At 41.8% G+C, this 27,911-nt stretch overlaps 1 protein-coding gene across 3 annotated transcripts in view; it reads left to right on the top strand.

Moving 5' to 3' along the window:
- The first annotated feature begins 3,036 nt into the window (after window positions 1–3,036).
- Window positions 3,037–27,911, top strand: part of IPPK (inositol-pentakisphosphate 2-kinase) — a 29,558-nt gene continuing 4,683 nt past the window's right edge. Inside the window, exons 1-11 of one of the 3 annotated variants that reach the window (XM_068201544.1) lie at window positions 3,037–3,213; window positions 16,635–16,682; window positions 19,753–19,848; window positions 20,612–20,678; window positions 22,167–22,288; window positions 22,693–22,782; window positions 23,379–23,437; window positions 23,791–23,863; window positions 25,018–25,297; window positions 26,497–26,647; window positions 27,724–27,826. In XM_068201544.1, the coding sequence (XP_068057645.1) occupies window positions 3,133–3,213; window positions 16,635–16,682; window positions 19,753–19,848; window positions 20,612–20,678; window positions 22,167–22,288; window positions 22,693–22,782; window positions 23,379–23,437; window positions 23,791–23,863; window positions 25,018–25,297; window positions 26,497–26,647; window positions 27,724–27,826 (1,170 nt within the window). In that variant the 5' untranslated portion in view covers window positions 3,037–3,132. Of the gene's footprint in view, window positions 3,214–3,409; window positions 3,570–16,634; window positions 16,683–18,797; window positions 19,130–19,752; window positions 19,849–20,611; window positions 20,679–22,166; window positions 22,289–22,692; window positions 22,783–23,378; window positions 23,438–23,790; window positions 23,864–25,017; window positions 25,298–26,496; window positions 26,648–27,723; window positions 27,827–27,911 lie in introns of those variants that run through there. The other 2 variants (XM_068201542.1, XM_068201543.1) reach the window with 2 other exon arrangements.

The following is a 27,911-nucleotide window of genomic DNA, read 5'->3' as shown; positions in this document are numbered from 1 at the left end:
TACACCACCTGACAGGGGAATTCCCGTTAAGCAATACCTGAATGGCATTAATGGCACCAAAGCTTCTGATAGTTCAGTCCAAGCATGTTGTAGATAATACTTGGAATGAGTAACAAGACCTGATAATGCAGGGAGAAATAACATATGTTAAATAGGCTTTTGTCCCTCCAGGTTTAATTTTCACCAGTGTATTCTCAGAGCACTGCCTCAAATTACCCAATTGGTAGTTCTGCACCTTGGAATGCTGGAGGAACAGGTGGAGAGGGAAGTGCCTTGCTGGAGAGGAGTATGTTAAAACTTGGTGTCCTCAGTGTTGTTTACCCATGCACTGAAACCTCCACTTTATTTTTCTGTAGGTGTGCATTTTTCAGAACTATAAAAGAATGTGCTGTGCTAGAGTTCCTTTTAAATTTGAGACGTATTAATTTTGCCATTGCAAGACAATACATTGGTATTATTTCTGTGTGTATTTCTCAGTGTAAGCCTAATAAGTGTTCAAATACTACTTCCTTGAAGTACAGTTATTTTTAATGATAGTATCATAAATACCACAGTCTTACAGTCCTGAGTGAAACTTCTTTATAGCACTCTTAAAAGTCAGAATAGTATGGTTAATTCTTGTATGTTAGATGTGCATTTCTAGTAACATACCATAGAGAAACTTTGCAAACACAGATGACAGACGCTTACTTTAAAGAAATCACTGTCATTATTTTCATCTCTATCAAACGGTCAAAGGAGCAAGAATTCCTTTTTCATGTAGATATGTATAGTATGCTAAAAAAGGAAAAGTGATTATCAGTTAGTATTTTAGCACATATTTTGTTTAATCCCTGTTTTTTAAGTTTAGTGAAATTGGATGATGTGTTTAAGTTACACCACGCACATTTAAAAAAAAAGATCAGTGACTCATTGCAGATTTATGCAAGTTTTATTTTCAGCCTTCTAGGTGCATCTTCTCTCTCTGTAAAAAAGGCACCATTTACTTTGCTTTGACTTTCTTTTGAAAAGCTGCAATAGAGAGTCAAATTTGGGTACTATCCAAATTATACAAATGTTCATTATACAGAGGAAAGCTTCTGAGTGTTAATTACCTCCTTTTGTGTTAGCCTGGCCCTTGTCATGAAGAGCCTAGTGAGGAAGCAGGAAATAAATGGGGGAATTTCATAGAGCCTTTAGGGATTGTTTTAAAATGGTCATTGAAGGGTAAGTTTCACTGCTTGTGGTCAAAACTCATAGTCATAAAAATTACTGGATTAATGGTTCTAGAATTTAATCCTGTGTTTGTGATAGGGAGTTTGGCTCTTTAGATTGTTTTCTATTTATTGTAAATAATATATGTGTATATTAATATGTGGGAAAACAGCTTAGTGTTTAATTTTTAAAGAATGTTACACAGATGTTGGTCATTCTGCTTCTAACGCTGGGTATTTGAATGACTTGGTATACTGGAGCACAAGGCTAATTAAACAGACACTTGACTGCAAGAGAAAACATCTGTAAAACTCAAACCAGCGGTAGCTGGAAACTGTAGCTGAAAACACATTGGAAGGGACTGCCCCGGGGGATGGTGGACTCACTGGGAGTGACTGGAGGTGTTTAAGGAAAGACTGGATGTAGCACTCAGTGTCAGGTTTAAAGGTGGTGACTGGTTGTAAGTTGGACTTGATGGTGTCCTAGTTTAGGGCAAATTTGGGAGAAAACCTCCGGAAGGAGCCCCCAGAAAGCAAACCCCCCCACGGCCCTTCCCCCACCTGGTTCAGGAAGAATTTCCGCGGAGAGAAGTGGAAAAAACCTGTTTATTCAAATAGTAAAACACTCCCCCTACAAAAAAAAAAAAAACAAAAAAAAAAAAAAAAAAAAAAAAAAAAAAAACAAAAAAAAAAAAACCCAACACCAGATGACAAAACTCTTTCACCGCTCTGAAGAGATGACAAATTCAGAAAGTCTCTACTAGGAGCTGTTGCCCAGTTCTCGGTCTCCGGCGCTGGGGATGGCTGCTGCAGGCCACAAAATGCAGACTCTCGGTGTTTCTTGGTGTTTCCCAGGTCCCAGTCTGGAGCAGGTTCGGATGGTATCCAGGAAAGGGAAAGGAAAAAAACCAGTCCAGGGTAAAAAATTGGACTGCCTAGCTAAACTAACTAATAAGCAAAAGCAAGGGCAAAAGCAAAAAGCAGGAACAAGAGCAAAGCAAAAGCAAGCCAGCCAGCAAGCCAGCAAAACCAGCAAGCCCTAGCCTCTCCTAGACACCGACCGTGGGGGCAGGCGAGCCCGCTGATAACAAGACAAAACAAACCTTCACTTTTCGGAGCCAGTGCTGAAGGCACAAAACATGGCATCAAGCATAAACAGAACACACGACTGGGGATACAAGCACCATCATGTCACCCTAGGACAGATGGTCTTGAAGTCTTTTCCAGCCTAATTGATTCTGTGAAACGCAATCCCAAAGCGAGCATGTCATACGGGCACCCCATACCGCAGAACACACGGAGCTGCAAGGGCCCATTGGGATGAGAGTCCAGCTCCTGGACAGCCCCAGATCCCACCCTGTCCCTGAGAGCATTGTCCAAACTCTCCTTGAGCTCTGCCAGCCTCGGGGCTGTGACCGAGGGGAGGCTGTTCAGTGCCAGACCCCACTCTGGGTGGGTTACTGATAAACGTGAGGTCTCCCCCCAGTCTCCGTCTCTCTAGGCTGAACAAACCGAGGGCCCTCAGCTGCTCCTCAGAAGCCTTTCCCTCCCGGTCTTTCTGCAACCCTATGGCCTCCTTTGCATGCTCTCTAACAGCTTAGTCCCTATTTTTATAGAGTGGTGCCCAAAGCTACACACAGGAGTGAAGGTGAGACCGTTGCAGAGCAGAGCATCCCCTCCTTTGCCCGGCCGTTCTCGGAGGCAGATGATGCTTTTCCGCCGCCGGTTCTGCCCGGGCGGCGCCTGAGGGCTCCCGCTGCCCCGGCGGCGCTGCCCGGCCCCGCCATGGCGGCGGCGGCGGTGCTGCCCGGCTCCAAGATGGCGCCCGCGGCGGGCGGGACTTCCCGCGGCTGAGGGCGGGCGGCGCAGCCGCGATGGTGGCGGCGTGAGGCGGCGGGGCCGGCGGCTGCTCCTGCCCTCCGCGCGGCCCGGGCCGGGCATGGAAGTGGAGAAGATGGATGAGAATGAATGGAAGTACCATGGCGAAGGCAACCAGAGCCTCGTCGTCTCACACTGCCAGGTACGGGGGAGCCCCAAGCCGGGCCCGCGTGAAGGGGGCGGCCCGGCGGGAGCGGCCGCTCGGCCCCACCGCCCGCCCTCGCTGCTTTCTTTCCCGGAGGAGTTTTCTGTCCCGGGGAGGTCGGGCCCCTCCCGTGGGGAAGATGAACGGCCGTTTCTCCGGATCCTCCGTCACGGCCAGCAAGGATGGGAGGGACAGCAGCCGATGGCCGGGCAGCTGCCGCCTGGAGATGGGAGCTGTGAGGAAAAGTGCTAAAAATTCGCCTTTTCTCTCATCATTCCCGGGTGTGGGTGATGTGACAGGAGAAAGCGACCTGGTGAAGGCGTGTTTTTCCCTTTGTCACCGACTCTGGCTCTGTGAGGGGTTTGAGCACTCGCTGCAGTGCTGGGCCGGGCTCCCTACTCTAATTTAGGTTTTTGGCTTTGCCACGGAGCTGCTGGGATGTGACCCCGCCGGTCACTTCATCCCCATTTTCCCATGTACCTGTTGGTCTGGCTTTTTCTTTTGTTGATTTTTTTCCCCCTTTTTGTTTGTCTGGGTTTTTTTTTTGGGTGGAAGGGGCCACAGAGGATGGAGGTGTATTTTATTTAAAAATACCAGTATAATAGATTCAGCACTTGAAGCAGTAATGATTAAACGAAGCCGAATCCAATCAAGCAGACTCTGTGTCATTTTATGCTAACAGTGTATTCGTGCCCCCCTTGCACGTGCATTATTTACTTAATATATTGGGATACATGCCCCTTGAAGGAGTTTGTTCATTTTCTAAAAAGTTCCTGTGGCCGTGTTTGTGCTTTAAAGATGTATTTGTATTTTAGTTTAAAAGCTGGTATGGATTTGCCACAGAATGTTCTTGATGATTCATAGATCAAAACTCAACAAAGCCAGAATGTTGAAATTGAGGATTTTTGTAGAAAAAGAGCTATAATAAGAGTTGAATCTTGAGAATAATTTTTAAAAATTATGTCTAAATGAATGACTGAAAATAGTGCATTATTTTAATGTTTGTTTTCTGTGTTATAAGTATGGATTAGATGTAAAATATTAACAAACACCAAGCCTGAGAAAATGCTAGAAATCTTGTGGTGCTCTGCAAACTTTAGTAGAGGCACTTCTGTGGCTCTGGCTTTCCTCCCCCTCTTTTTCTTTATATCAAATACTATTTAAAAGCAATTTTTGGTGCAGGAAGAACATGTATGATTTTGTTTCCTGTCACATTTAACTTTGAAAAAGGCAGTGTAGAAACTACTCAGTCACTGGATGACGGGAGTCAGGATAAATAATGGATTATTAGTGATGTAATTGTGATTATCTTTAAAGATGTGGAAAGTGAGGAAGTCAGCCAGTGATTCAGAATAGCTGCTGAGCGTGCCAGTTCTCTTTTTAACAAGATGCTAAAACTTTTTAAAGATAGAGTGAAAGTGAAATAGATACAATTTTTCCTTTATAGACAACTTTGAAACAGTAAGGCTTACATTTTGGATTTTGTGTCTACTGATGACAAAGTCTGGTAAACTTGAAGCCTATAAATACTATTTAGATGTTAATTGTAACTTTGTGCCTCTTAGGAACAGGATATGCCTGCACCATTAATCATCGTTCTTGTGATCTGGTGTTAAGTTATTCTCAGGTTTGTTTGGATGGATCAGCAGCCCAGCTAAGACATTTTGACTGTCCTCTCTTCATTCTGTAGCTTCCCAGTTCATGTTTTTTGTGTATCAGTGCAAGAGGAGGGGATAGGGACTTGGTGGTGGTGGGAGAGACATGAATGGATGCTCAGATACAAGTGAGAGGCCAGACTGGAACAGTGCATGTGCTTGTTGTTTCCATGTTCTGATGTGTAGTGGCGTTTTGAAGTGTGGAGAGAAAGCTGCTCCCTGCTTCTCTTGGTCTAAGCCTCTCTTCCTTGCTTCTGGAAAATTTGAGAAGTTTTGTTTTTCAAACATGAACAAAAAAGTGAATCCCTGTCCTTTTGGAGAAGAGGGCATGAGCTGCTTTGCCTCTCAGAAAACGAGGTCTGGGGTGTTGTGTTTGAGCTCCTGCTCTCTGCACCGCTCCTTGGAGCACTGATAACAGCCGTGTGCAAGGTCATGTCTGCAGTGCAGGGTGTGTGGGCTGGGGTGGGCAGCCTGGCTGGACACTCCCATTCCTGCCTGCGAGGGCTTTGGCTGGCTTGGGGATGGACAGAAAGGGCTATAAGACCCATGTCTTCACAGGGTGCTCTCCTGTGTTTAAGGCTCTGCTTAATTCCTGGGGTTGCTCCATTCCCTGTAGGTTGCCCTTTAAGACATGAATGTAACGCATTGTTAATCCAGTACAGTACCAAATTAAAAAGTTGGTCATGGAAAAATCACATGCCCAACAAACAGCTCTGCTGGCAGTGAGCTGATAAGCCCTGGACGCAGGCGACACACAGCCGCTTTTCCAGTGTGTGTCCAGACAAAGCTTTGTCTGGCAGTGGGATGCTGGCATCCTATGGAAAGTGCTCTGTTGTTTCCATGAAAGTGCTGTCAGTGCTTGCTGCCCTTTTTCCTCTTGCTGGTTATTAATCCTGCAGGATGTAACAGTGACAGGAGTAGCACTGTGTGCTGAAATCACTGCAAGTGCATCTCTGTTCCTTATCGCTCCAGTGCAGGATAAGGATCCATGGCACGGGCTACTCAACACGTCTCTTCTTACAGTGGTAGTTTTATAGAGTTACTTTTATTAGTTCGGCAGTATTTTGACAGTGATCTGGTGAATAAAGATGGAATGCCTGCCGAGCATTTCCAGTTCCCATTGTTATCACTGGAGCTCTGTGCTTGCTTGCTTGATGAGCTCTCAAACTTCTGCTTTCATTAATTTTTAAAGTTTCGGTTCTGGAGAGTCTGAAATTCCAGAAGATGTACAGAACTATGGTACAAATTTCTCTGGTAGTCAGGCTTTTCCTTTCGGTTTTTATTGAAGCTGTGAATGAATTAAGTCAAATTGAAACTGAATTGTGGCTGAAAGGCCTTTGTGTAGTCTTGCAGTCTGCTGAAGTGCTAGAATGATCAGACAACTTTGCTACCTCATGATTCTGGTGTGAAATACAGCTGGTAACTCTGAGGTGTTGGTGAGACATCTGTGCTGCAGGACAGATACAGATAGAGCTCCACAAACCCCCAACCAAGCACCATCATAGCCATCCAGGTAGTTTAGAAAGGAGGTTTCTTTTTCCCAGAGTATTTATTGGAGAGTTGCTCCTTCTGCTTCAAATTTGGCTTCAGATTTAAAAAGAGAGCGAAGCAGTACTTTCCCTTCTCTTCCCTACTCGTGAGCAGTGGAGAGGGTTCAGAGGAACTGCTGCAGAAGTTATCTCCTGGTTAGCTGTTGTGTCTTTCTGCAGCTCAGCTCAGAAGTGAGCTGGAAATCCTCCTTTGGAGTTCTGCACCTCAGTCAGTTGTTTGCTCTTATGGGACACTTAACACTTCATTTCAAAAGGCTTCAGTAGATGTTTGTAGAAAGTAGTGTAAGCAACTCTAGGAATAATAACTTGGATTTCTTTCTGCTGTTGAAACATGTGCTTGTAGTCTGCAGTAGTTGCTCTATGACATGAAGTATGTACATTCCTCCTGGCCTCTGTTTTACTTCTTGTGTGTTGGGATACTGTGGTAACCAAAAACCTAATTTTGAAATACATTTGAACATTAAACTTGTATTTCAGGGTGAGTATGGAGAAGTGGAAAATAGGAGGCTTTTTCCTCCAGCTTGGTTTTTATTCAGTGAGATAGTCTAGAACAACCTTGTCATGTTGTTGCAAAAGGTTGTGGTTTATGACTTGAGATGCCTGGATTGTTAGTGTTCATCTACTTCATGTCTTGGAATGTTTGCAGCTCTAGCAGATATCTTTGGGTTTTGGTACAGGACTTAATTAGTAAATGCATAAACCATCTCCAGAGCATGTGTGAGCTTGTAAGTAGGAAAAGGGAGAGGAGGGGAGATGGAGAAGGGAAGGGAAAGCTTAAATGTAGCTAAGGAGTCTGGATGAGGGAGTCAAGCCAGGTAATGAAGCTTGCAGAAGATTCTCAAAATTGGTGCCTGTAGTAAACAAATAATATGTCTCTTCTCTGTGATGTTTATTTTCCCTTCAAGACCTGTGGTAAAGATGGAGGATGTCCAGTGCTACCTTAGAAGCATCCTTCCCCATCCTTGTGCTGGCTGCACAGGGGACTGTAGTGAGCGGAGGTGCAGGGAGAGAAGGGGATCTTGTGTTGTAGCAGCAGTCTCTGCTTTCACTGCATCTGTAGCTGCTTCTGCTGGCACCTGCATTATGATGCCTGCAAAGCAGGTGCAGGAAGTCACTTTCTGCATAGAGGGGAGGGGGACTTTGAAATAACTCTATGAGAAGGGGATTTGTGTCAAATCAGGGTAGATAATTGTTCCTCGTAGTGCCTTTGCATTATGAAATAGTTCTCCTGTGGCTGTTGATTGTTTTGTTTTTAAGAATAATGACAAGTTCAGTAATGTTGCAATAAACTTACTTGAAGAGAGGACAGGATTGTATGTTTAGACAGGAGGGTGTTGGTGAAAGAGTAGAAAGCTTCTAGTTGGAATTACTTAATTATCTGCAACTTTCCTCTGGTCTTGTTTGGCACAAAGGGATGATGCTGATCATTAATTGCTGTCTTGTTGAGAGAATCTTCTTAAGGTGCTTTTTCTGATGATGTCATTTTGTACATGTCCCAAAACTTGTGTGGCCTGTTTCTTCTGTTGTTTTTCTGTGTAGAGTTGCCTGAATCTGTTTTGTGCTGTTGAAGTTTGTGTAAGTACTGATGCCCCCCAAACTTCCAAGTTGTTCCTGAGAAATTCCAGATCGCTGACTATAAAACAGATTTTTAAAAGTTGTGTTCTGTTTTTTGTTTAATTGTGTTCTGATTGTTTTTTTTTTTTTCATTAATATCTATGTATGTCTTGATTTCATGGAAAAATAGAACAGGCTGATGATTCCTGTATTAAAGAATCTTCAGTTAGGGAAATTGTGCTGTTCCTGTGATTGTAAATACACTAGTTTATTAATAATGGCCTTCTTTGAACATTGCTCTGATTAAATATGGCCACATATATTGATTCTTTTACAGAAATATGTTACCAGAAAAAGTAAAATACAACTTGTATTTCTTGGATTTTAACTTAACTAATTGGGAAAGGCATAGTTATGGTAAGACTTGAACTTAAACATTTTTGTCTCCGTAATGAGATTCTAGTATTTACATTCCAAACCTGTGCTGATTCCTGCTTCTGATGGATTTGGCAATCATGTAATGTAGGGAGAAGTTCTGCATTTGATTCTGTCAAATTTTCTGCTTCTTCTGTTTGATATTTGGATGTTTTGGCTTGGTTGGTGGTTTTTTTTTTTTTTTTTTTTTTTTTTTTTTTTTTTTTTTAATTTTATTTTATTTTAAATTTCATAGGGCATTTGTTTGACCTGGATTCTCCAGCATTCTTTTTCTTTTTTTTTTTTGGTGTGTGCATATCTCAGCAGTGTCTTACTCTAAACATTGTTTAACAAAGCCCCCACACCTGCACATCTTTTGCCTGCTCAGACAAAATGACAGGAAGACAGCTTGAAGACTAAAGATAATAGTCCTTCTTTCTTAGTTGTCATTGCTTTTGATTTTTTAGCATTTTATTTACTTGTTGCAAACAAGTGGAGGAGCTTCTGCCCAAATTGACTGAAGCAGCTATGAAAAGCAGTTGAAAAAGCCAAGTATGTGATCAGATGTGTCATCAGTGAAAAGAAAAGAAGAGACGCCCCTCTTGCTGGGAAAAACAATGAAGTTTTTATGAACAGAGGGCAATCACCAGTTTGAGTTGGAATTTGGGAACCTTTGTGACACCTGTATGAAACTATAGGATTCCTTGCATCAGCCTTGGCTAATTGATATTTAGATTCACAACTATGGTCAGTGGATGAAAAAAAAGACAGTTTTGTATTTGTTTGTGTTTAGTTCTTTGACTAAACAGGTACAATGTGACTGTTGATGCCATAACTAATTGGCCTAACTCTACTTGAGTACAATCTACAAAGGTTTTATTATAAACAAAGAATTAAAAGTTGAAAGTACTTCCAGTTCTGTGAATTAGCTGTGAAGCTTTTTATTGACACATGCTTTCCCCATGTTATTAGGTTGAGTCAGCATCAAGGAATTTTAATTCTGTATCAGGATTTCAATTCAATATTGTACCAGTAGTTAAATTTAAAGTTTTTTTTGTGTTTACCAGGTTTCTGCACTGGAAGGATGCTCTGAATGCAGAGTGGTTTAGTGTCTTCCATGAAGTGAAAGGGAAGGTGGCACTGGGTAGCAGGGCTGAATGTAGAGAGGAGAGAGAGAAGAAAGGCAGCAATTAAAACTTCTCTTGTATGAGTGCCTTAAGTTTTGTAGATGCAGATGGGGAAACACAGCATGTGTGAGAGACAGAAGCTCTGTGGTCTAACACTAATCCCATATGACAGTGATCATTTAACTGCAGCAGCAGCAACACATCTCTCCTCCCTGCAGAATACTTGTTTCAGAGGTGCTATCTTTTGCTAATAATGAGTATTGGAGCAGACTTGTCTTTTGATGACCTTCTCTGGAAATTCAAACTCTACTTTGGGTCTATTTTTTTATTTTCTTTCTTTTTTTTCCTTTTTTTTTTTTTTTTTTTTGGTGGGACTTTTGAGAATGCTGAAGTCTATATTCAGTGAAAATGTAAAACAAATCCCAGTTTTGCAGTCAAGCTCACGAGGTCATTAGCCTTGATTAAAAATGATCCTGTTTTTTTTTCTGGTTGGGTTCAGTGCTGGCTCAAACTTGAATGAGTTCCTTTTGCAGTTGAGATCAAGTTGTTATCGCAGAAATATTTTGTGTCTGTTACAAGTGCTTGTAATGCAGTGATGGAGTTTCTGTGCCTTTTTTGTGTCTGCCCTCAGCTGACAGTGGCCGTGGGCTGGTTGCTTTGGATAAAGAAGCCTGGCTGACCCAAAGCTGTGTAGGAGTGCTCAGTCTTAAGATATGCTACTTTATTCACTCTTTTGGTTCTTCCTTCCTCCCAGCTTTTCAGTGGCTGCTCCTTTTGCCTCAGTGGGTTTGTCTGTGACATGGAATAAAGTGTCAAGGAGGTGTTCTGACCTCCTTGAAGTGTCCTCCCTGACCTGCTTTGACTTGGGAAGGAACAGTCACTGGATTCTACATGAGCACAAGGCTTGCTTAGGTGCCTTCTGGTTCACTTGTTCTGGATGCTGAGAATTATTCACTTGTTCTAACTGTCCATTTAATTATTTAACTTAATTCTGATCCCTCTTATTGTTTTGACTCTTTATTTCCTCCCCCCCATTAATAATTTCCTGGAATGCCTGGTTTCCCCAGCATAACATCAGATGACTTGGCAGCTCAGTGCTGGGAAATGTGTGTTGCTGATAGAGGGGGCTTTAGAGCAGCTTAAAGGGAGGAAGCTTAGGATGTGTTTTTATGTTTTGATTGGTACAACTCACCTGTTTGACAGATGGATGAGGTATTTGATATGCTTTTAAATGTTAAGGGCCATTTTTCCTTGTTTCACAGCAAGGACGTCAGGGCCATGTGCTGTGCTACCCAGACAGTGCTAATGCACACTGAGGACCAGGCATCAATGGGTTTATTCATCCTGTTCTCTCTCTGGTATGTGTTTCCACCTCATACCAGTGGGTGTTTCACTCGATATCATTTCAGGTGCTCTGATTAGTTGCTTTGGCTGAAGGGCAGACATTTCCTCCTCACTCTTGCAGAGTGAAATCATTAAATTCTCTTGGAATTGGTACCATCTGTGCATTGCAAGGTTATAGAAGCTTAACTATAAAGTGAAACCTGAAGTAGTGCTTGACTCTCACGGGAATCAAGATCATAACCAAGCAGAAAAAAAAAATTGTAATGAGCACCTGAGTCACAGCTCACAGAGCTGTGAGCTCTGTGCTAAAGAAAACAAGTGTCATGGGGGGTTTGCTTGCAAATAAGGGTTTGCCATATTGAATGGTGTAAAGCCAGATGCCATACCAGAAATCCTTTATTCATGTTAAGAAATAAAACCATTGTTCTTCAAGGACTCCTGTGCTAAATAAAAGAGTATTGTTCCTATTTCTGAATGCTTCTTTGCACTATGGGTGAGCAATTGCTAAACTTCCTCCATACTGGCAGGAAATGTAGCTTTCCTCACTTTGTTTTGTGTGATCTTATCCACCTTACGTAGAACAAAACTGAGTTGGAAAACAATTGTGTATGATACTACCAGTGTATTTAATTCAAAAGCTGCAAAATTTTCTAGTACTTAGTTTGTTTCCATCTCTCATAACCCTTCACATTGCACAGCACACTGACCCTGGATGAGGAGACCCTTAAAAATGTCTTATGTTGAGTATCATGAAGGTGAGCTTTGGCTGAAGTGCCCTGGGCAGCGTGGTGGGCATGTTTTCACTGAGGTCTACCATATCTCAGAGGGACAAACTCTCCCTGTCACTGTCTTCTCTGAGATGTGAAGATAACACTTCTTTGTCCATTTTTCTCCTTCCCAGAAATTGCATTTTCTGAATAGAAAACCATTGTTTTCTGTTCAAATCCCTAAAACTAGAATTGGAATTGAAGGGGTTGTGGGATGTAGATTTGGAATAAAAAAAGAATAATTTTTTTAGTTGGCAAATTCTGCATGGAGTGTGTTACTGCAGGAGTAGCTTAATATCAGCTAAACAATTCCATAGTTTATGTTGAGTACCCTTGGAACTGTCAATAATCAGTATTTGCATATCACTGTGTTCAGTTTGTTTCCCTCCCTTGGACTGGAAATTAGAATAATTAGAATGTACTTTCTGTAGGTGCCATTGCTGTAGGTTGTTGGGAACACTGAATAACCGCAGTGGTAGGTTCATCCTTAGAGCTGTGTTTGATAAGTTCTGGGTAGCTCTTCAGGGTCAGCAAAACAGTGAATTAAGTGACCAGTTACAAAGAAATTCAGAGCCTTTACAGACCCTATTTTCTCCAAAAGTATTTGACTTTGTATCTTCATCTCCTTTGGCCGTGGCTGGTGGGGGTGTGTGAAATTAGTTGCAAAAAATAGCAGAGTAAGAATTGCAGAGAAGATTTGTTACCAGTCTTTGAGAGTGTTTCACCCATGTTTATAATTGGAAACTTGTGACTTTTATACCCACAACTTTAAAAGAAAGATGGGTTTTCTTATCTGTTTCTGTATTGTGTGCCTTTTTAAGCAAGAGGTAGGTAACTGTGTCATGTAAAATTGCAGATAGTGCCTGCAAAAATACTGGTGAGTTTTTAGATGCCAGAATTTATGAGGTGTTGTGGAGTGAGGGAGATGGTGGGTGTGGGAAGGGGGGTGGAGTTCCTTTTGGGACTTAAAAGTCGCTTCTCAGAGTCTTGTTCTCTACCAGTCGGTCTTACATATGTGAGCCCAAGCTGGGAATCAACGAGATGAGAATCTTTTCCAGTTTCGGAAGGAGAGATGTCAGAGTAGTGCTTTGCCTCCAGACAAAAGCAGTTAATGTGAGCTGCTTAGAATAATAATAGAGTAATAACAAATGACGTGAACCTGCTTATTTGGAAAAGGAGAAGCTGATGTTTCCCAGGCTTTGTGTTTGGACAGGCTAATTCTCCGTATTTTTTGTACAGAAACTTATTTTGAACCCGTGTGAGCAGAGGTGGTAAGAGCAGAGGGAAAACATACATCTTTCTGTATATCTAAGCAACTTTACCAGCAGTTGAGCTAATTTTAATTTTTCCTATTTCTTTCACTGCCACCAACTCTTATCTGGATTTTTGTTACTAGTGTGGCAAGAGACCTGAAAAAAAATCTCCATGATGCAAACGAGGTTGTTCCCTGAAGGGGAATATAAAGATTATAGATTTGCCCCAGTTGCGTTTAACTTCTAAAAACTCTCCAGTTCAGGAGGCCTGCATTTTATAAGAGTGAGGTCATAGAATAAGGTCATTATCAAACACCAAGCTGGAAAGAAACAAACGTAAGCTTTTATCCTGGTTTCATAATTCTACTGCCTAATCCAAAGTACCTGGATTGATTCCAGTCATATTTTGGCCGAGCTACCAAGGATTACTTTATTTTTTGGATTTTATTAAGATTAATATAATAGCTGTATTAACTGCTCCGGAGAATAAAAATTCTTACAGGTAAGCTTTTGGGGACCAAGCCCAGGACACTGGTTTTCCCAGGACACACGAAGACAAGAGCTGTGTGTGTACACATGCCGCTGGTTCTGTGATGCCACGGATTTTGAGTATTTTCACAGCTCCTCCCACAGCTCCTTCTCTCCTTAATTTTGTTCTGCTCTAACCCAAACAATTGTTTGATGATGGGGTGCTAAAGAAATGTTTGCCTTTCTTGGTGGGGCTGTAAACTGCGGGCTGCAGACTCCAAAGCTGTGGCTTGGGATCGTGCTGCCCCGGAACACCGCTGGCTACATCATCGCCGGCCCAGCGCTTGTGGATGTGTTTTCAAGAGACCCGGGTTTTGGTATCCTTGTTGCTAGTGTTTGTTTTCAGTTTTCCATAACAGTTGGAAATGGTTGTTGTTGTAGGCCTAGTATGGGCCTGGAGCCACTAAGAACATTGTTATCTGCCATCAAGCTGCTCTGCTCTCATGTGAGAGTTGTCCTTAAATTCCTTATTTGAGAGTAGGAGCAGTAGTGTGTGATGTTCTGATGGGTTGGTTATTTTTAGTCTTTTGTCACTAAATGGAGACTGAAGACGTGCAGGGATAAAAAAAATTGTAGAGAATTCTTCCTTTGAATTAATTATTTTTCTAACTTATCTTTCATCAAAAGATTTGAAGGCTTTTACTGTTTTATGTGTTACATTTGCCTACATCCATGCACTGTTTCTTTTTTTTTTTTTTTTTTTTCCCTTTGCTTGCAGCCTGCTTTTTTCCTCTTTTTATCTCTCTGGGACTGTTATCCAGCTAACTAAATACTCTGATGGTGCCAGTGCTTTGATGGAAGTGGTGCTAGGTGCCTCTGTAAGCCCTTCCGCTGGTTGTGGAGAAGGAAATGTAGGGAGCATTAGGATCTAGTTGATCTGACTCAAAGTGCTAAGGAATAGTGACAGCCTCTTCAGAGACCCATTCCCTTTGGAATTTGGGCCATTCTCGTGCATGCAGATAAGTATGGCACATACTGGTGTTCAATCTGTAAATATAAAAAAATTGAAGGCATTTTAATATAACTGACAAAAAACCTCATGGCAACAACCACCCACAGTATTTCCAAGTAAAGAATCAGCCAAGTGAATCAGAAATGCAATAGCATGAAAAATGTGGGCCAATATTTTTGGTGGTGATACTTCTGAGGCAGTTGGCATCTGAGACATCTGATGGGTTGACCTTGGTGCTGTGGAACCGGTGTTGAAATGCACAAAGGGATGTATCTAGCTGGAAATTGCCTCAAAATAGGAAAGAAGTGTTTTGAGGGTTTTTTTGATGTTTGGTTTTGGGGTGAGTTTTTGTTAGGTGATGGTTTTGGTTTTTTATTTCCTCTAATCCTCTAATAGTCTTACTGAAATGTAGTTTGGGCTGGCTGGTTTAAGTGCATCTGTGAAGTTTTGTTTGAACAGTGCTGTGTTTCCTTTTGACCTCTTTAGGCCAGCAACATGTTCTTCTTTTGCCATATGTAATTTTGGTCATTTTGCCAAATCAGAAATGACTTGCTGATGAACAAATACCGTCCTGAGTCCTGTGAGAGCAAATCAGGTTTTCCAGAGCACTGGTTGGAATCTTGGCTGGGAACTGATTAAAATATAAATATCTACACTAGCCTTGAAAGATTACAGAATCATTCTGAACAGATTAGATGTAATAATCAGATCATTCCATCACTGATCCACTTACTTATGAATAAGTAAAGCAGGAGATCCAAATGGTTGAAACACTGTAAGAATAACACTCTGCGCACAGAGCAACAGGCTTATCAGGCCTGGGCTCTGTTACTCATGTGTAGGGCATAATGAGAGAGAGAGAGAGGAAATGTCACCAGGAATCTTGTCAAATCCAGGTGACTGTAATTACCACTCTGGTGTTATCTCCTTTACTTTTGGGGCACTCATCTTGCAGGACAAATCAAATTCACAGCAAAGTATCCTTTTATGTGAGAGTGTTTTCCACATGTGGGTGAACGCTGAGATTTATGGTGGCGTGAGACTTTATAGATCTGGAAGGGGCCTTGTCTGGTTTTCAGTGGCAATGTCTGAACCTGGACCTAGTCTTGTTATTGTTTTGGATGGCACATTGCCATTAGTTTTACTTCTTTCCTCTTTCTCTCCATGTTAGTAATTAAAGATATCTGCAACTCTCTCCCTCAGCATGTGCAGAAACAGCTTTCAGCTCTGAAATATGGAATAGATCTGGTGCTGTCATGCTATGTGAAGTTTTTTAATGGCAAATAATTTGGAAGGGAAAAAGCTTGGATTCCATAAACACGAAGTACAACTGGGACATTTTGTCTGCATTGCCTTTGTCAGCGAATCTGAATGTACTTCTGTGGCAGTGCTTTAAATTGATGTAATCCTTTTTGGTGTCTTGGGAAGGCCCAAATGGAGACAGACTGGCTAAGAGATAACTGGAAAACAGCTGTTTGTCTGTACCTTCTGTGATGCCCGCTTGTTAATATCCCTACTGTACCTGAATAGGCTGAACTACATCGGTGGAAGTAAGTATCTCTAGGATATTTAGGCAGACCAGAGGCAGGGCTGTGTGTTGCCTTTTAAGGCAGCAGGTGCCTTAACACCGTGTCAGACTTTGATTTTAATTTGTCAACTGTCAAGCTTTTTGAGTTGTTACAAAACTGATAACAATTGTAAAAATTACAAAATTTAGTGAGTTTTTCTATAGTTTTAAGGTAAAATACTTGGAAACATGCTATATTTGTTCCTGTGTTATGTATTTACTCTGCAGAAGTTTATAAGCAGGAGGGTTTCGTTTAGTGTTAAGTTCAGCTGTGTAGCTGCTGCTGGTAATTGGTGTCTCCTTTAATAATTTGTAATGCTCTGCTGATGCTGTAAATGAAATGGGCCTTGTGTCTCTTTTGGGGAGCTTTGGTGCACAAATGCCAGGGTGGGGGTGTTTGTGGTTCCATGTGAGCTTTCCCAGATTGTCAGAGCAGTGCTGTAAGCTAAGGTAGCATTTCCCTGGTGTCCTTGGTGACTGGAAATGCAGAGTGGCTGCCTCGTCAAACTGATGGCAGAGCTGGCAGTAGACATTGCTGTGTTTGATTTCAGCTGGCATATTTGATTTCAAGTTGAGTGAAATAACCATCTAAAATGTGCTTTTCTAGTTTTTTTCCCCCCTTAATTTCTCAGAGAGGTACACTGGGGAATCAGACAATTGTATTTATAAATGCTAATGAATCCCTATTCTTTCCTGTTTTCCTCCAGCGCTGTGTGGTGCTACGGTTTCTGAAGTCCCCCCCCAACCAGAATAAGGTAAGATTTAAACCTATCCTGTTGCTGAATGCCCTGGGGTAAACTAATAGCCAGTGTGAGGAGAAACAAGAAACCTGTGAAAGAGCTGTGACTGGCAGGAGTAAGAACGAATGGATGTTTTGAAATGTGCCTGTGTTTCAGGGGGTTTGTCAACAGGAGGAAATCTGAGGTTGTCTTATGTAACTGGGATGATGTGAGTGCTGATACCAAGAGCTCTGTGTGGGGCAGGGTGTGAGGCTGCTGTGTGTCAGAGGGCAGAGCTTTCAGCTGTGGCACAGTGTAAATGTTCCATAATGTTCCACGGGAGCACAGGGATGCTGAGGAAGAAAGGAGTTTTCCTGACTGTAGCCAGGTGGGACAGAAGAGGAGCCACACAGAACTGGTGTCATGGTCAAGGTCTGCTGTTGACCATCTGTTCAGTAGCTAAAAAGCCATGGAATCTGAACAAACACATGAAATGTTCACAGAGTACCCTTTGTCAGTGAGTGATTTAGTGTCCTAGCTGTTACAAAAAGAACCTGGCAGGACACATTCTTCCAGTTTCTTCCATGGTACAAAAAGGTTTTCCTGCTCGAGAAGGAACTGGAGTGAGTTACTTTAGATTTCTTCTAACAGGGATAAAAAATGATCAAAAACCAAAGGTGGAGCATAAACACAGTGTTCCAAGGAAGAAAAATAAGAAAAGAGAGCACAAGGTTCAAATTCTTTCATTTCCTCAACCTTGAGAGAAGTCTTTAGGGTGTGTTACCTGAGAGATACAGGGAATGGCTTGAGTTACAGCAGCCCCTGAAGCACGGCTTTGTGAGGCACAGTGACACGTTGTTCTGATGAGGGGAATTCAAAAACCATTGGGGTTCTACTGAGAACTGGTGTGTCTGCCTAATTTTAGGAAAAAAGAAACAAGGATGAATGTACACTAAACATCTAGAAAGGGCATTTTATTTCTTTAAATCAGGAAGATGAATGTGAAAAGCATTCAGTTTTACAAGGGACAAGTTGCTATAGCAGAGGAAAGCAAAATTAGTGAACACAACATAGGAGTTATTTGATGGTCTTTCTGCAACTATTTAACTTGAAAAAAGGTCTAGTAAAACCAGAGTATGATTGGAGTAGATTTTTGAGCTGCTTTTATTGGCAGGATTTCAAAAATGTATCTTGTGCTTTGGTAGCAGCCCAAGATAATAATGTTTAGTGTTAACAAGAAGAGTGATGAGTCCAGAGCACCACAAGAAAGGAAACAGTGCTTATCTCAATTTTTAGTATAGCAGGAGAGGACTAGACCACAACTTTACATAAAAATCAGTCTGTTGCAGATTATTTAAGAAAACAGAACACTGAATGCCTGCCCCTTTTCCTTTTTAGTTTTTCAATTTTTAAATTTTAAGTTCAAAGAGATTGTTGCATAGTAATTGTTTTTAAACAATTGACAAAGTGTGAGAGAGTCACAAAGGAAGGCAGGAAGTGACTTTTCAGTTACCCACCACAGCACTGAGGCTGGGCATACACATTCCAGCGTTGAATGTTGAGGAGAACTGGCTCCAGTGTTTTGCATTTGCCATGCGTTTGGGAGTGTGTGGACTTCGTGATACGCAATTCCCTCTAAATAGAAGGTTTTGTAATTTGAATATATTTACTTAATCTGGTGATTGATTTTTTTTTTAAAGGACCATTTTTTCTTGGAGCAGAACAGAATAAATATTTTGTCATCAGATCAGTAAACAAATCCTGGAGAATCAGTTTTGGGATGAACTTGCACCTTGCTCTTAGAAGACGTTTTAAGCTTGATTTATAATTTTATGCTTGTATTGATCTTTTTAATTGGTGAGTCTTTCCATGTAGTAAAGGTGACAGCAGTAAATTTTAATGAAATGCCCATTTCAAAGTGTGAGAGTGTGTGTGTATATGTTAACCCCAACCAAACCAAACACAAACCTGTGGGTGATGTGTACGTCAGCAAACAGGTCAGAACCATCTGTAAATGGGAATTAGCTGAGATTTCCGTTACTGATGAGATGGTGTAATGTTCCTTCTCACCATTCAGGATTTGTGTAAGTTAAAGAAGGGGCTGTTGTCATTTGTGATTAGTGCTGGATGTGGTCTTTCCTCCTTTCTCTAGGCTAGTCAGTGTCAGGGTGTTGTCCTCTAGTATTTTATTTCCTCTTACTCTGCTCTGTTTATTATTTTTCCTCCTGCTCTTGTTTTTCCTCTTTGATTTGCTGACATGTACCCAAGTGTTGCACTTTCTTTTCCTCCACTTAATCTTTTTGTGAGGTTTTATGAGGGTTTTGTGTGTGTGTGTGTTACAAAAGGACAGAGTAGCTTTGAGGTTATCTATTGTAACAATGAAATACCTTGCAGAGAAGCAGAGTGTGCTGGAGTGCTGGGAATGAGATGATGTTGCTGTAAAGCTCCTTTGCTCCCTCCTCAGTGAGTGAGAGTCTGTCCAAGTCTGACTGTGCAGTTGTCCCTGTCCTGCTTCCAGTACTCATGGAGCTTCTAGCTTTTGGCATCTTGTCTCATAGAAAACCTTTTCTTATGAAATTACAGAATATCACATTACAGTAAGATTTTTCACTGGCTGGGGCAGGATTTGGGACAGATGGCAAGTTCTGTACCTGTTCATGCCAAGGTTGGAATATGGCTCAGTCTTTGCAGCCGTTCTTCCCAATCTCCATGATGTATTTTGTAACACTCCAAGCCTCTTCTGCTCTGCAGCTGTTGGGTACCTCTTTGGACTGCTGGAGTTCTCTGAGCTGTTTTAAGAATAATGGTCAGAGTAGGTCTTGAGCAGTCTCCCCTTGCTCCACTTTTGTCACTTTCTCTCTCCTTTGTCCCCTGAAACCCAAGAAGAATCATCTTTTCTGACCATTTTTCTGTTTGTCCCAGCCCCTGAGGTGGCAGTAGGGAAACAAATTTAGCACGTTCGATGAGTCTGTTTGACTTCAGTGTGCACTGACCTGACAAGCTCAGCAATTAAGTTATTTGTTAAATCACTGACCAGGGTGAGTGTGTGTTCTAGAGTGTTGTTATCATTATTTTGGAGTTCATTTACTACATTTCTGTCTTCCAGACTCCAGAGGAAATACTACACCATCTGCAAAACATTGTAGACTTTGGAAAACACGTGATGAAGCAGTTCTTTGGGGAGAACTATGTTCACCATGGGGTAAATTATTTGTTTTTAAAATAAATGGCTTAGGCATGGTAAACACTGAAGTGTTTGGGGGAACACTGAGTTCCAGTGAAAGGAACTAACAGGGTTTGCAGACAGGAAGCATTTGGATGCAGACAGGGAGCCTGCTCTCTGCTTATGAGGTGATTGGATTGTACTCAGTGGTCTGGCTATTTCAAGTTACTGAAGAAAAGTGTGGTCATTTCTTTGCTCTGCCTAAGGCAAGAGGGGCATGTGTGTGAGAAAGATTTTTAGACTAACTGCAAAACAAGGGGAGAGACCTGGTTCATATCAATTGCTGAGATTTCTGTGCAGTCAGAGGTCACCTTTCCCCTTGCTCTGTTCTTCAGGGCAGCCAGATCTTGTTCACTGAACATCAGATAAGAGAAAAAGTTACAGCTTCACCTGGAACTTGAGTTACGCAGTTCTGTCTCGGAAGGGTGGGATGTGAGACATGGGACTTTTTCATTTGTGGAAAGGACAAAGTGATGCAGGTTCCTTCACACACATTAAACTTGCAATGAAAATGCTCTTTGTCATGCATTTATTTAAATTAGTCCTTGGTTTTTATAGAGGAGCAGGTGTTGCCTGTGATTGCAGGTACAGGTGTTCACAGAGTGAATCAGAGGAAGAAGCTGCTGACTGCATACTTCAGTGTACTTTGTGTGACCCACTGAACTTTGCTGTTCCATTTCAAGACTCCCAAACTGGGTATTAATTTTTGCATTAAAATGTTTTCTTTTTTGCCCCCCAATAGGAAATTATTCAACTGCCTTTAGACTTTGTAAGACAGCTGTGTTTGAAAATCCAGCCAGAGAGGCCAGGTAAGTGGCAGGGGTGAGATTAGAAAGGGGCTTCCTCAAGCTGTAAAGCATTTTTCTTTGTTCCAAAGTAAAAAAAGCATTACACTACAGAATATAAGGAAACTTTTTTTTAATATTTAGACAATGATAAGTTGAAAATTTGTTGTGGAAAAAATGGATTGTGTTCTGGAATTAAAAGTAGTATGTAATAGCTCTAAAATAGGCAAAACACCCTTGTGGTGTTTTATGTCCCCAAATGTTCCTGGAAGTGGCCAGAAACTCCTGCTTTAGCAAAACTCCTTGAAGATAAATACAGTGTTAAACCTAAGTACTGTGGTCAAGTGCTTTGATACCTTTGATCCAGGAAAAAAAAAAGGAATTAATTTATAGTGAGCACAGGAGACACTATTGTTGATTTCTCCTCACCTGTTTGAGTAAAAATTCCATAGGAACCAGTGAGTAAAGTTAATAGTGTCTAATAAAAGTTTAAAAACCAGTGATACTTTGGTGGAAGTGAATGATAGAATTTAGTTTTATTTTGCAAAGTTAAACTTTGTGTGTCCACAGCTGCTGGGGATTGCAGTGTGGTGGTGGGGAAGTGGCAGGTGCTTCACAACAGTGAATCTCACTTTTAGCAGGATTTTTTTTTAAACCTCAAGGATTTTTTTTTCAATGTTGCTTTTCATGTAGGCCTATGTAACACACAAAAGAGTTTCTCTAATACTTCAAAAATCTTTACCTTTCTGATTTGGCAAGTGGCTTTCAGCTGTGAAGGTGTGAAGGATGTACTTTTGCTTAAATTTAGAGAAAGAAAACAAACGTCAACATTTGGTTGGAGACAGAAGGCTTCTTGCTCATCCTGGTGAAGCAGTATGGCATGACAGGCTGGTGCCTGAGGCTTTGGTTTCTTAGATTTATTTTTTCTATTGCACTATTGCAATATATTTTTCAGAGTGAGCACTTTTCTTAGCAGTGGAAACTATAACAGGAACGTGTGTTCTTCGTGTCTGTTCAGTAACAGGTACTTGGAAAATCTGGGGGTGTGTGCTCTTGTTAACTTTGAACTACAATCTCACAGACCTTTCTGTGCCCCAAAGGATGCACGTGGAGAGAGGTTTTCAAAGGATTTTTATGCAGAATGCCTCTTGAATTTATGATATTCCTGCCAGTTTTCAGATTCTTTTGACTCAGCTGAGGGACGGTAGGTCATGCATAGGAAGCAAAGGGGAGATCACATCTTTGAATAAATACACGAATGGGTCACTTTATCTGTTGTTGGCCAGTCCATTTCCTTGCTGTTTCAGGCCTCACCTTTCTTGGGATGAGCTGGGAGCTGGCCTTTAACAGCAGCTCTTGGGACATGCATAATTGGCTGAAAGCTGATAAACCGCGTGTCCTGTCCTTCCACGCTTGTTCCCACGCCCCACCTGGTGAATGAGACTGCTCCAGAGTGAGCAAACACCCCAGAGCTAATCTCCCTGTGTTGTTGTTTGTCCCCTGCTGTCCCAGAGTGTCGCTGTGACAAGGACATGGACACGCTGAGCGGTTACGCGATGTGCCTTCCCAACCTGACGCGGCTGCAGCCCTTCCGCTTCGCCGAGCACCGGCCCATCCTCTGCATCGAGATCAAGGTGTGCAGGGGACAGAGCCTCAGGCCAGAGGGGTTTGTTTGCCTTCTTGAACTACACTGTGGCCCCAGCAGTTTTCAAGGACTGCAGCAGTGGGGGAAGGCAGAGCTCACTGCTTTCACTATGGCCCATAGGGGGAAACAGCCCCCTCTCTCTTCCAATTCCCCATCTTTTGAAACTTGGGAAATTCCCAGGTGTTACTAGGCTTTTCTGTAGGCCACAACAGTTTGGTGTGTTGTTATTTTTTAAAATAATAGGGAGTAATTCAGCGTTTAAGTGCTGGAACTTTTTATAATTTTAAAACAATTTCCTTTAACTGGAAAGTTTTGCATATTGCATGCCTTTATATTTCTAGAGAGAGAGAGATTTGTATTTACAATCTTATTTTGTTTGTTTGTTTGTTTTAGCCAAAGTGTGGCTTCATTCCTTTTTCCAGCCATGTTTCACAGGAGATAAAGCACAAGGTGTGTCGTTACTGTATGCATCAGCATCTAAAGGTAATTATTAAGTCACCCTGCTTTCCTTTGGCTGTACTGTGCTCTATTTGCTGTTCCAGGCTTGCTTTCCTGTTGAAACTTGCTCAAACTCTGATATGACTAAAGCTGGTAGGAGGATACACAGCTGAGTTGCTGGGTGTGAATTTGTTTAGTGAGAGATGGAACAAGTTCTGTGGGAAGCTGGAAGCAAACAAATACAATATCAGCCTTTGGGGACTATGAATGCTGTGACTGGGTCAACTCTGATGTGGAACTTCCTTCCCAGATCAGCTCACCAAGTGCATTCTGTGACTTAGAACAAACAGCACGTAACAGGCACGGAGATCATGGATTTGTGCCTGCTGTGACTCTGGAATGGTGTGACTGTGGCTCCCTGGCATTTAATGTGACCTTTCTCCCTTGTGAATGCAGTTTGAGTGACTTGAGTTTAAAATGACTGGGAAGCACCCCCAGTGGTCATGAGTTTTGTGTTCAAAGTTGTTTAAACGTCCTGACCTCTGAAGGCAGGATGTCAGTGCCACACACCTGACTGTTAAAATGGTAGAGCAGCTGTTCCAGATAGAGAGGGTAACAGCAATGCTCTGGGTCTTCCACAGGTAGCCAATGGAAAATGGAAGCGACCAAGTAAATATTGCCCACTGGATCTCTTCTCAGGGTAAGAATTCTGTGGTTTTGCTCCCCTCCCCCGCAAAAGGAATCTGCATTACAGATTTCTTGCTTGGATTACTTGCCTTTCACTGAGGTATTATGATTGATCAATGCTGGCTTGTCTGGACCTTTACAGTGATTATATCTGGTGCTATTTCCCCCTTTACACCTATCTCGGCAATCAGAGCTGTCTTTTGCAGCATAACATTGCACCCAAGAGCTGTTTAGTGTACTCAGATCTGAAGTTCCCTTTGCCTGTGCCATGACCTCAGTGGGAGTAATGTGCTCAGTGCATGTGCTCATGCCAGGTGTGAACATCCAAAGGCTGTGGTGAAACATTCTTGGCTTTGTTTTCCCTAGAAATAAACAAAGAATGCACTTTGCTTTGAAGAGCTTATTACAGGAGGCACAGAACAACTTGAAAATATTTAAGGTAAACAGTTACATCTCTTTTTGCTTTTTTGCCTTGGATTTTAAACAATTTGACTTGAGCATCTAAACAGTCAAGATCTTCCTTCAAACCTACCTAATCAGACCATCACTGTTGGAGCTCATCAAGAGGAGGAAATGGGGAAGTTCTTAGTTAGATTTCAGATGAGGACAGAGAAATAATAATTACCCAGAATTAACAGACTCAGAATATCCTGAGTTAGAAGGACCCATGGGGATTGTCCAAGTCTAAATTCTGGCCCTGCACAGGTACCCAAACAATCCCACCCTGTGGCTAAGAGCATTTTCCAAATGCTTCTGAAGCTCTGGCAGCCTTGGGGCTGTGACCATTCCCTGGGGAATGAATTACTGGGAAAGAATCACTGAGGAGCAATTAATAGAAAAGGACTCTTAAGATGACCAAAGTTTTAAAACTTTATGTACTGCTTCAGGAAGAAGAAAATGGAGAACTTTGCATATTGCTGCAAACACTTTGTTTTAGATTCCTGTTAGAGCACTGATGCAGGCCCAGGGCACAGCAGGCCTCACTGAGGAAGGAAAAAGTGGCATCCCATGGCACTCATGTAGGAAAAATATGAAGCAGTAACTAATGATTTGTGTAGATTTTCAGATTAATTCTAGGAAACAAGATACTTTCAGTTTATTTCCAATATTAAATCAACTATTTGAATTACTTAAACTTCTATGAGCTGCCCTCTTTTTGTACCAGTAGGTAGCTATCACATCTTTTCTGTTCCCTATCACAGCCTTCCCTTTGCCAGTCTGGGCTGGTAAAAAAGGGTGTTTCACATGGTGCTTTTTCACTCCTGACATTATTCAGAAAGAAGTGATTGGAAAATGTGCCAAGTATCATTCACCTGTATTGTTCTGATTCCTTACAAGCCATTAAGTTGGGAAAGTAGCTCTTGATTTAAACAGTGGTTTTGGTTTTCATTCAGAGGTTGTTACCTGCAGGTTCTGATTAGACTTAAGAGGACAAATCTTTAAGAGATTGGAAATGTGTGTGTCTGTATGCAGATTGTTAAGGTAATAACACTTTTCTATGCTTAAAATATTAGATCTGATGCTCTGAATAGCTCAGCATGAATAACTTGACTTCCTGATGTGCCTAAAGACTCCTTTTTCTCCTTGTTGCAGAATGGGGAACTAATTTATGGCTGTAAGGATGACCAGGACTGTGTCTCTGACTGGAATGAACTTGCTCGTCACTTAAAACCTTTCTTTTTCCCTTCCAACGGGCTGGTCAGTGGCCCCCACTGCACAAGGACAGTTGTTAAGGAATTAATCCACGTGATCACCATGGCTCTACTGAGTAGCACCGACAGCTGCAGGACAGGTGACATGAAGACAGTTCCCATTTCACAAGGGAGAAGCTACTGTGAAGCAAGTGCTTTTAATAAGGAGCTAGTAAGAAATGGTAAGGGATATAATTTTGTAAAAACTGCCCATAATTTACTGTTCATGGAATCCCAGAGTGGTGTGGGTTGGAAGGGAACGTTACAGGCCACCCAGCCCAGCCCCCTGCCATGGGCAGGAACACCTTCCATCCGAGCAGGTATCTCAGAGCCTTGTCTGATGTAACAATTCAGATCTTTGTCTCTTGGTTAGAAATACTGATATGAGAACAGAAACAGGGGAATTCTGGTGGCATTTAAAAAAAGAGTTCTGAGCTGCATAGCTGCCAGGTAATTGTTGTTAATATAATGTGATGTTGTAGTGAGCACTTACAGCACTGTATCTAATAAAAAATAAATTCAGGAGGTGGTGCAGGAAAAATTGAAGAAAATAGCAGTTTGAGCTGATAACAATCATAGATATTCCAAACAAGTGGGGAATTTTTATGTTGTATGTGATGAAGTTGGGCTGTTTTGGTTGGCTTATTGCAATACCTGTACTTTGCCTTTCTCTGCTCCTCCTGTCAACCCTCACCAGGGCACAGCTCATGTTCTTTTCTTCAGTTGCTCTTCTGGTGAAGAGGTCTGAATACTGGAGGGAAAAGCAATGGGAAGTGAGAAGGGGAAAACTGTAAATTATGTTAATTCCTCAGTGCATAAGTTCTGTAAACCTCTAATTATTCAAGATGCTGCCAGTTATCCTACTTACATAAACAGCACACTTCTTACTCTGCTTTTGAGGAAGACCTTTTTCACTGCCCATGGTTTGTTGTAGTGCTGGAGGAAGAGCTGTCTTAGAGAAATTATAGCAAATACAATTCTTGATACTGTACAAGAAAGATCCCAGAGCTGAAATGCTAAATTATGGTCAGCAGTTGATACTGTTCAAAGTGAATTTGTGGTGGCTTCAAACTCAGATGAGACATTTCTCCTGTGGACTCAAAATGAGTAGATTGCAGTGGATGTGGGTGTGTTTTGGTGTTTTTTTAGGTAGTTTGTAGAGTTGAATACCAGGTGTTTTATCCTGCAGTCCAAGATGAGCTGTTTAGATGTGCAGGTCAGTACCTGCACCTTGCACTTTTGTTTGGAAACTGAAGTGTTTTGAGGTTTCCCCCTACCCGTGACTGGACTGAAAATATTTGGACTTTTAAACAAGCACATGTAATGGCAAATTGAAGCTAAGACTTGTGTCTGCCTTATTTTAAAATGCATTTTCTTCTAGGTAAACATAAGTTGGAAAGCTCTGGTTTACCGAGGGGTTGTCTCCTTTATAAAACCCTTCAGGCTCAGATGCTTGACATGCTGGATATTGAAGGACTCTATCCTTTGTACAGTAGAGTTGAACAGTACTTGGAGGAATTTCCTGAAGAGAGGTAAGACTTGATGGCTTTTCTTTCCAGACCTGAGTAACCAGGACTGCAGGCAGGATTGGCTCTGTGCACACACTCTGTGGCACTGCACATTCTGAATTTCTAACTGAACTTCCAGCTGATGTTGGTCACTTTGGCCTGAATTTTAATGATTTTGGAATGTTCACAACAGGCTAAGAGAGGAGAATGCTCTCTAAGTACTGGGGGTTGTGTATTTGCAGAAAGGTACTGCAAATGAAAGGGGTGGTTTCTCCAGTCCCCAGTACCTGCTGGGAATGTCTGCAGGGGTAATAATGTTCTGCAATGATGAATGCAAGCTGCTGTGGTTTTTTTCCTCAAATAAGGCTTATTAGTGTAATAATAATTGCTCCAAGCAGCCTCCACTGGGGTGCTGTTCCTCTCCTGTGCTCACACGAGGGCACTCTGGCTTCGCTCAGGAGCTGCTGCTGCTTGTGCATAGCACTGGAAAATGTGTTCTTTGGTCTGTGGGGGGTTTGTGTGGGACAAACTCCCCTGGGAGGGTTCAGTTTCTCAGCAGGGGCTCAGCTCTTCAAAGGGGCAAAGAAGGAGGCCAGGACACCCCCCATTAGCACATGGTGTTGGAGCAGGGCCCTGTCAGATATGCCTTTGCCCCAGTTTATACTTTTTATGTACAAAATAATATAATATACATATAAAATAGATATCATTATACTATTATATATTTCTTATGTATGTATTTTCAGTAAGGCTTCTGGAGCTCCTGCAGACTGCTACAAATTTTGAAACTTACCCTTTTTTTTTTTTTTGCAAAAACCCCATAATTTTTCAGTGATACAGAGATTGCAGTAGATTAAGAATGATTCATGTTTATAAAACCCCGCACGACCCAGATCCTAAGCAGCAGCAAATCTTGAGTGATTTGAGAATAGCAGGGACTGTTGTGATGTTGGTTGGCAGTGGGTTAATACTTGGATATGTTTATCACTGTTATTGTTGGGTTGTTCTAATCTCAGTGTCTGGGCTGCTGAGGAAAGAGCACACTGAAAACCAGCACGTCATTTTGGCTGTCTGTAAATCTTCTTTTAACATTTATTTAGAAGTACATTACAGATAGATGGACCTTACAATGAAGTGTTTTATGAGAAGCTGCTGGACCTTTCCCTGGAAGATGATGGGACAGTGGCGTTTGCATTAACGAAGGTACTTCTCAACTTGTTGAGGGTGTTTGGTCTGTCAGTGTTAATTAACCTCTGTCTCACTGAAAGGGCTGGATAATTCATGGAGG

Source organism: Anomalospiza imberbis, chromosome 11 (genome assembly GCF_031753505.1).
Source record: "Anomalospiza imberbis isolate Cuckoo-Finch-1a 21T00152 chromosome 11, ASM3175350v1, whole genome shotgun sequence".
NCBI classification, from domain to species: Eukaryota; Metazoa; Chordata; class Aves; order Passeriformes; family Viduidae; genus Anomalospiza; species Anomalospiza imberbis.
This window is presented reverse-complemented; position numbering and strand designations above follow the sequence as displayed.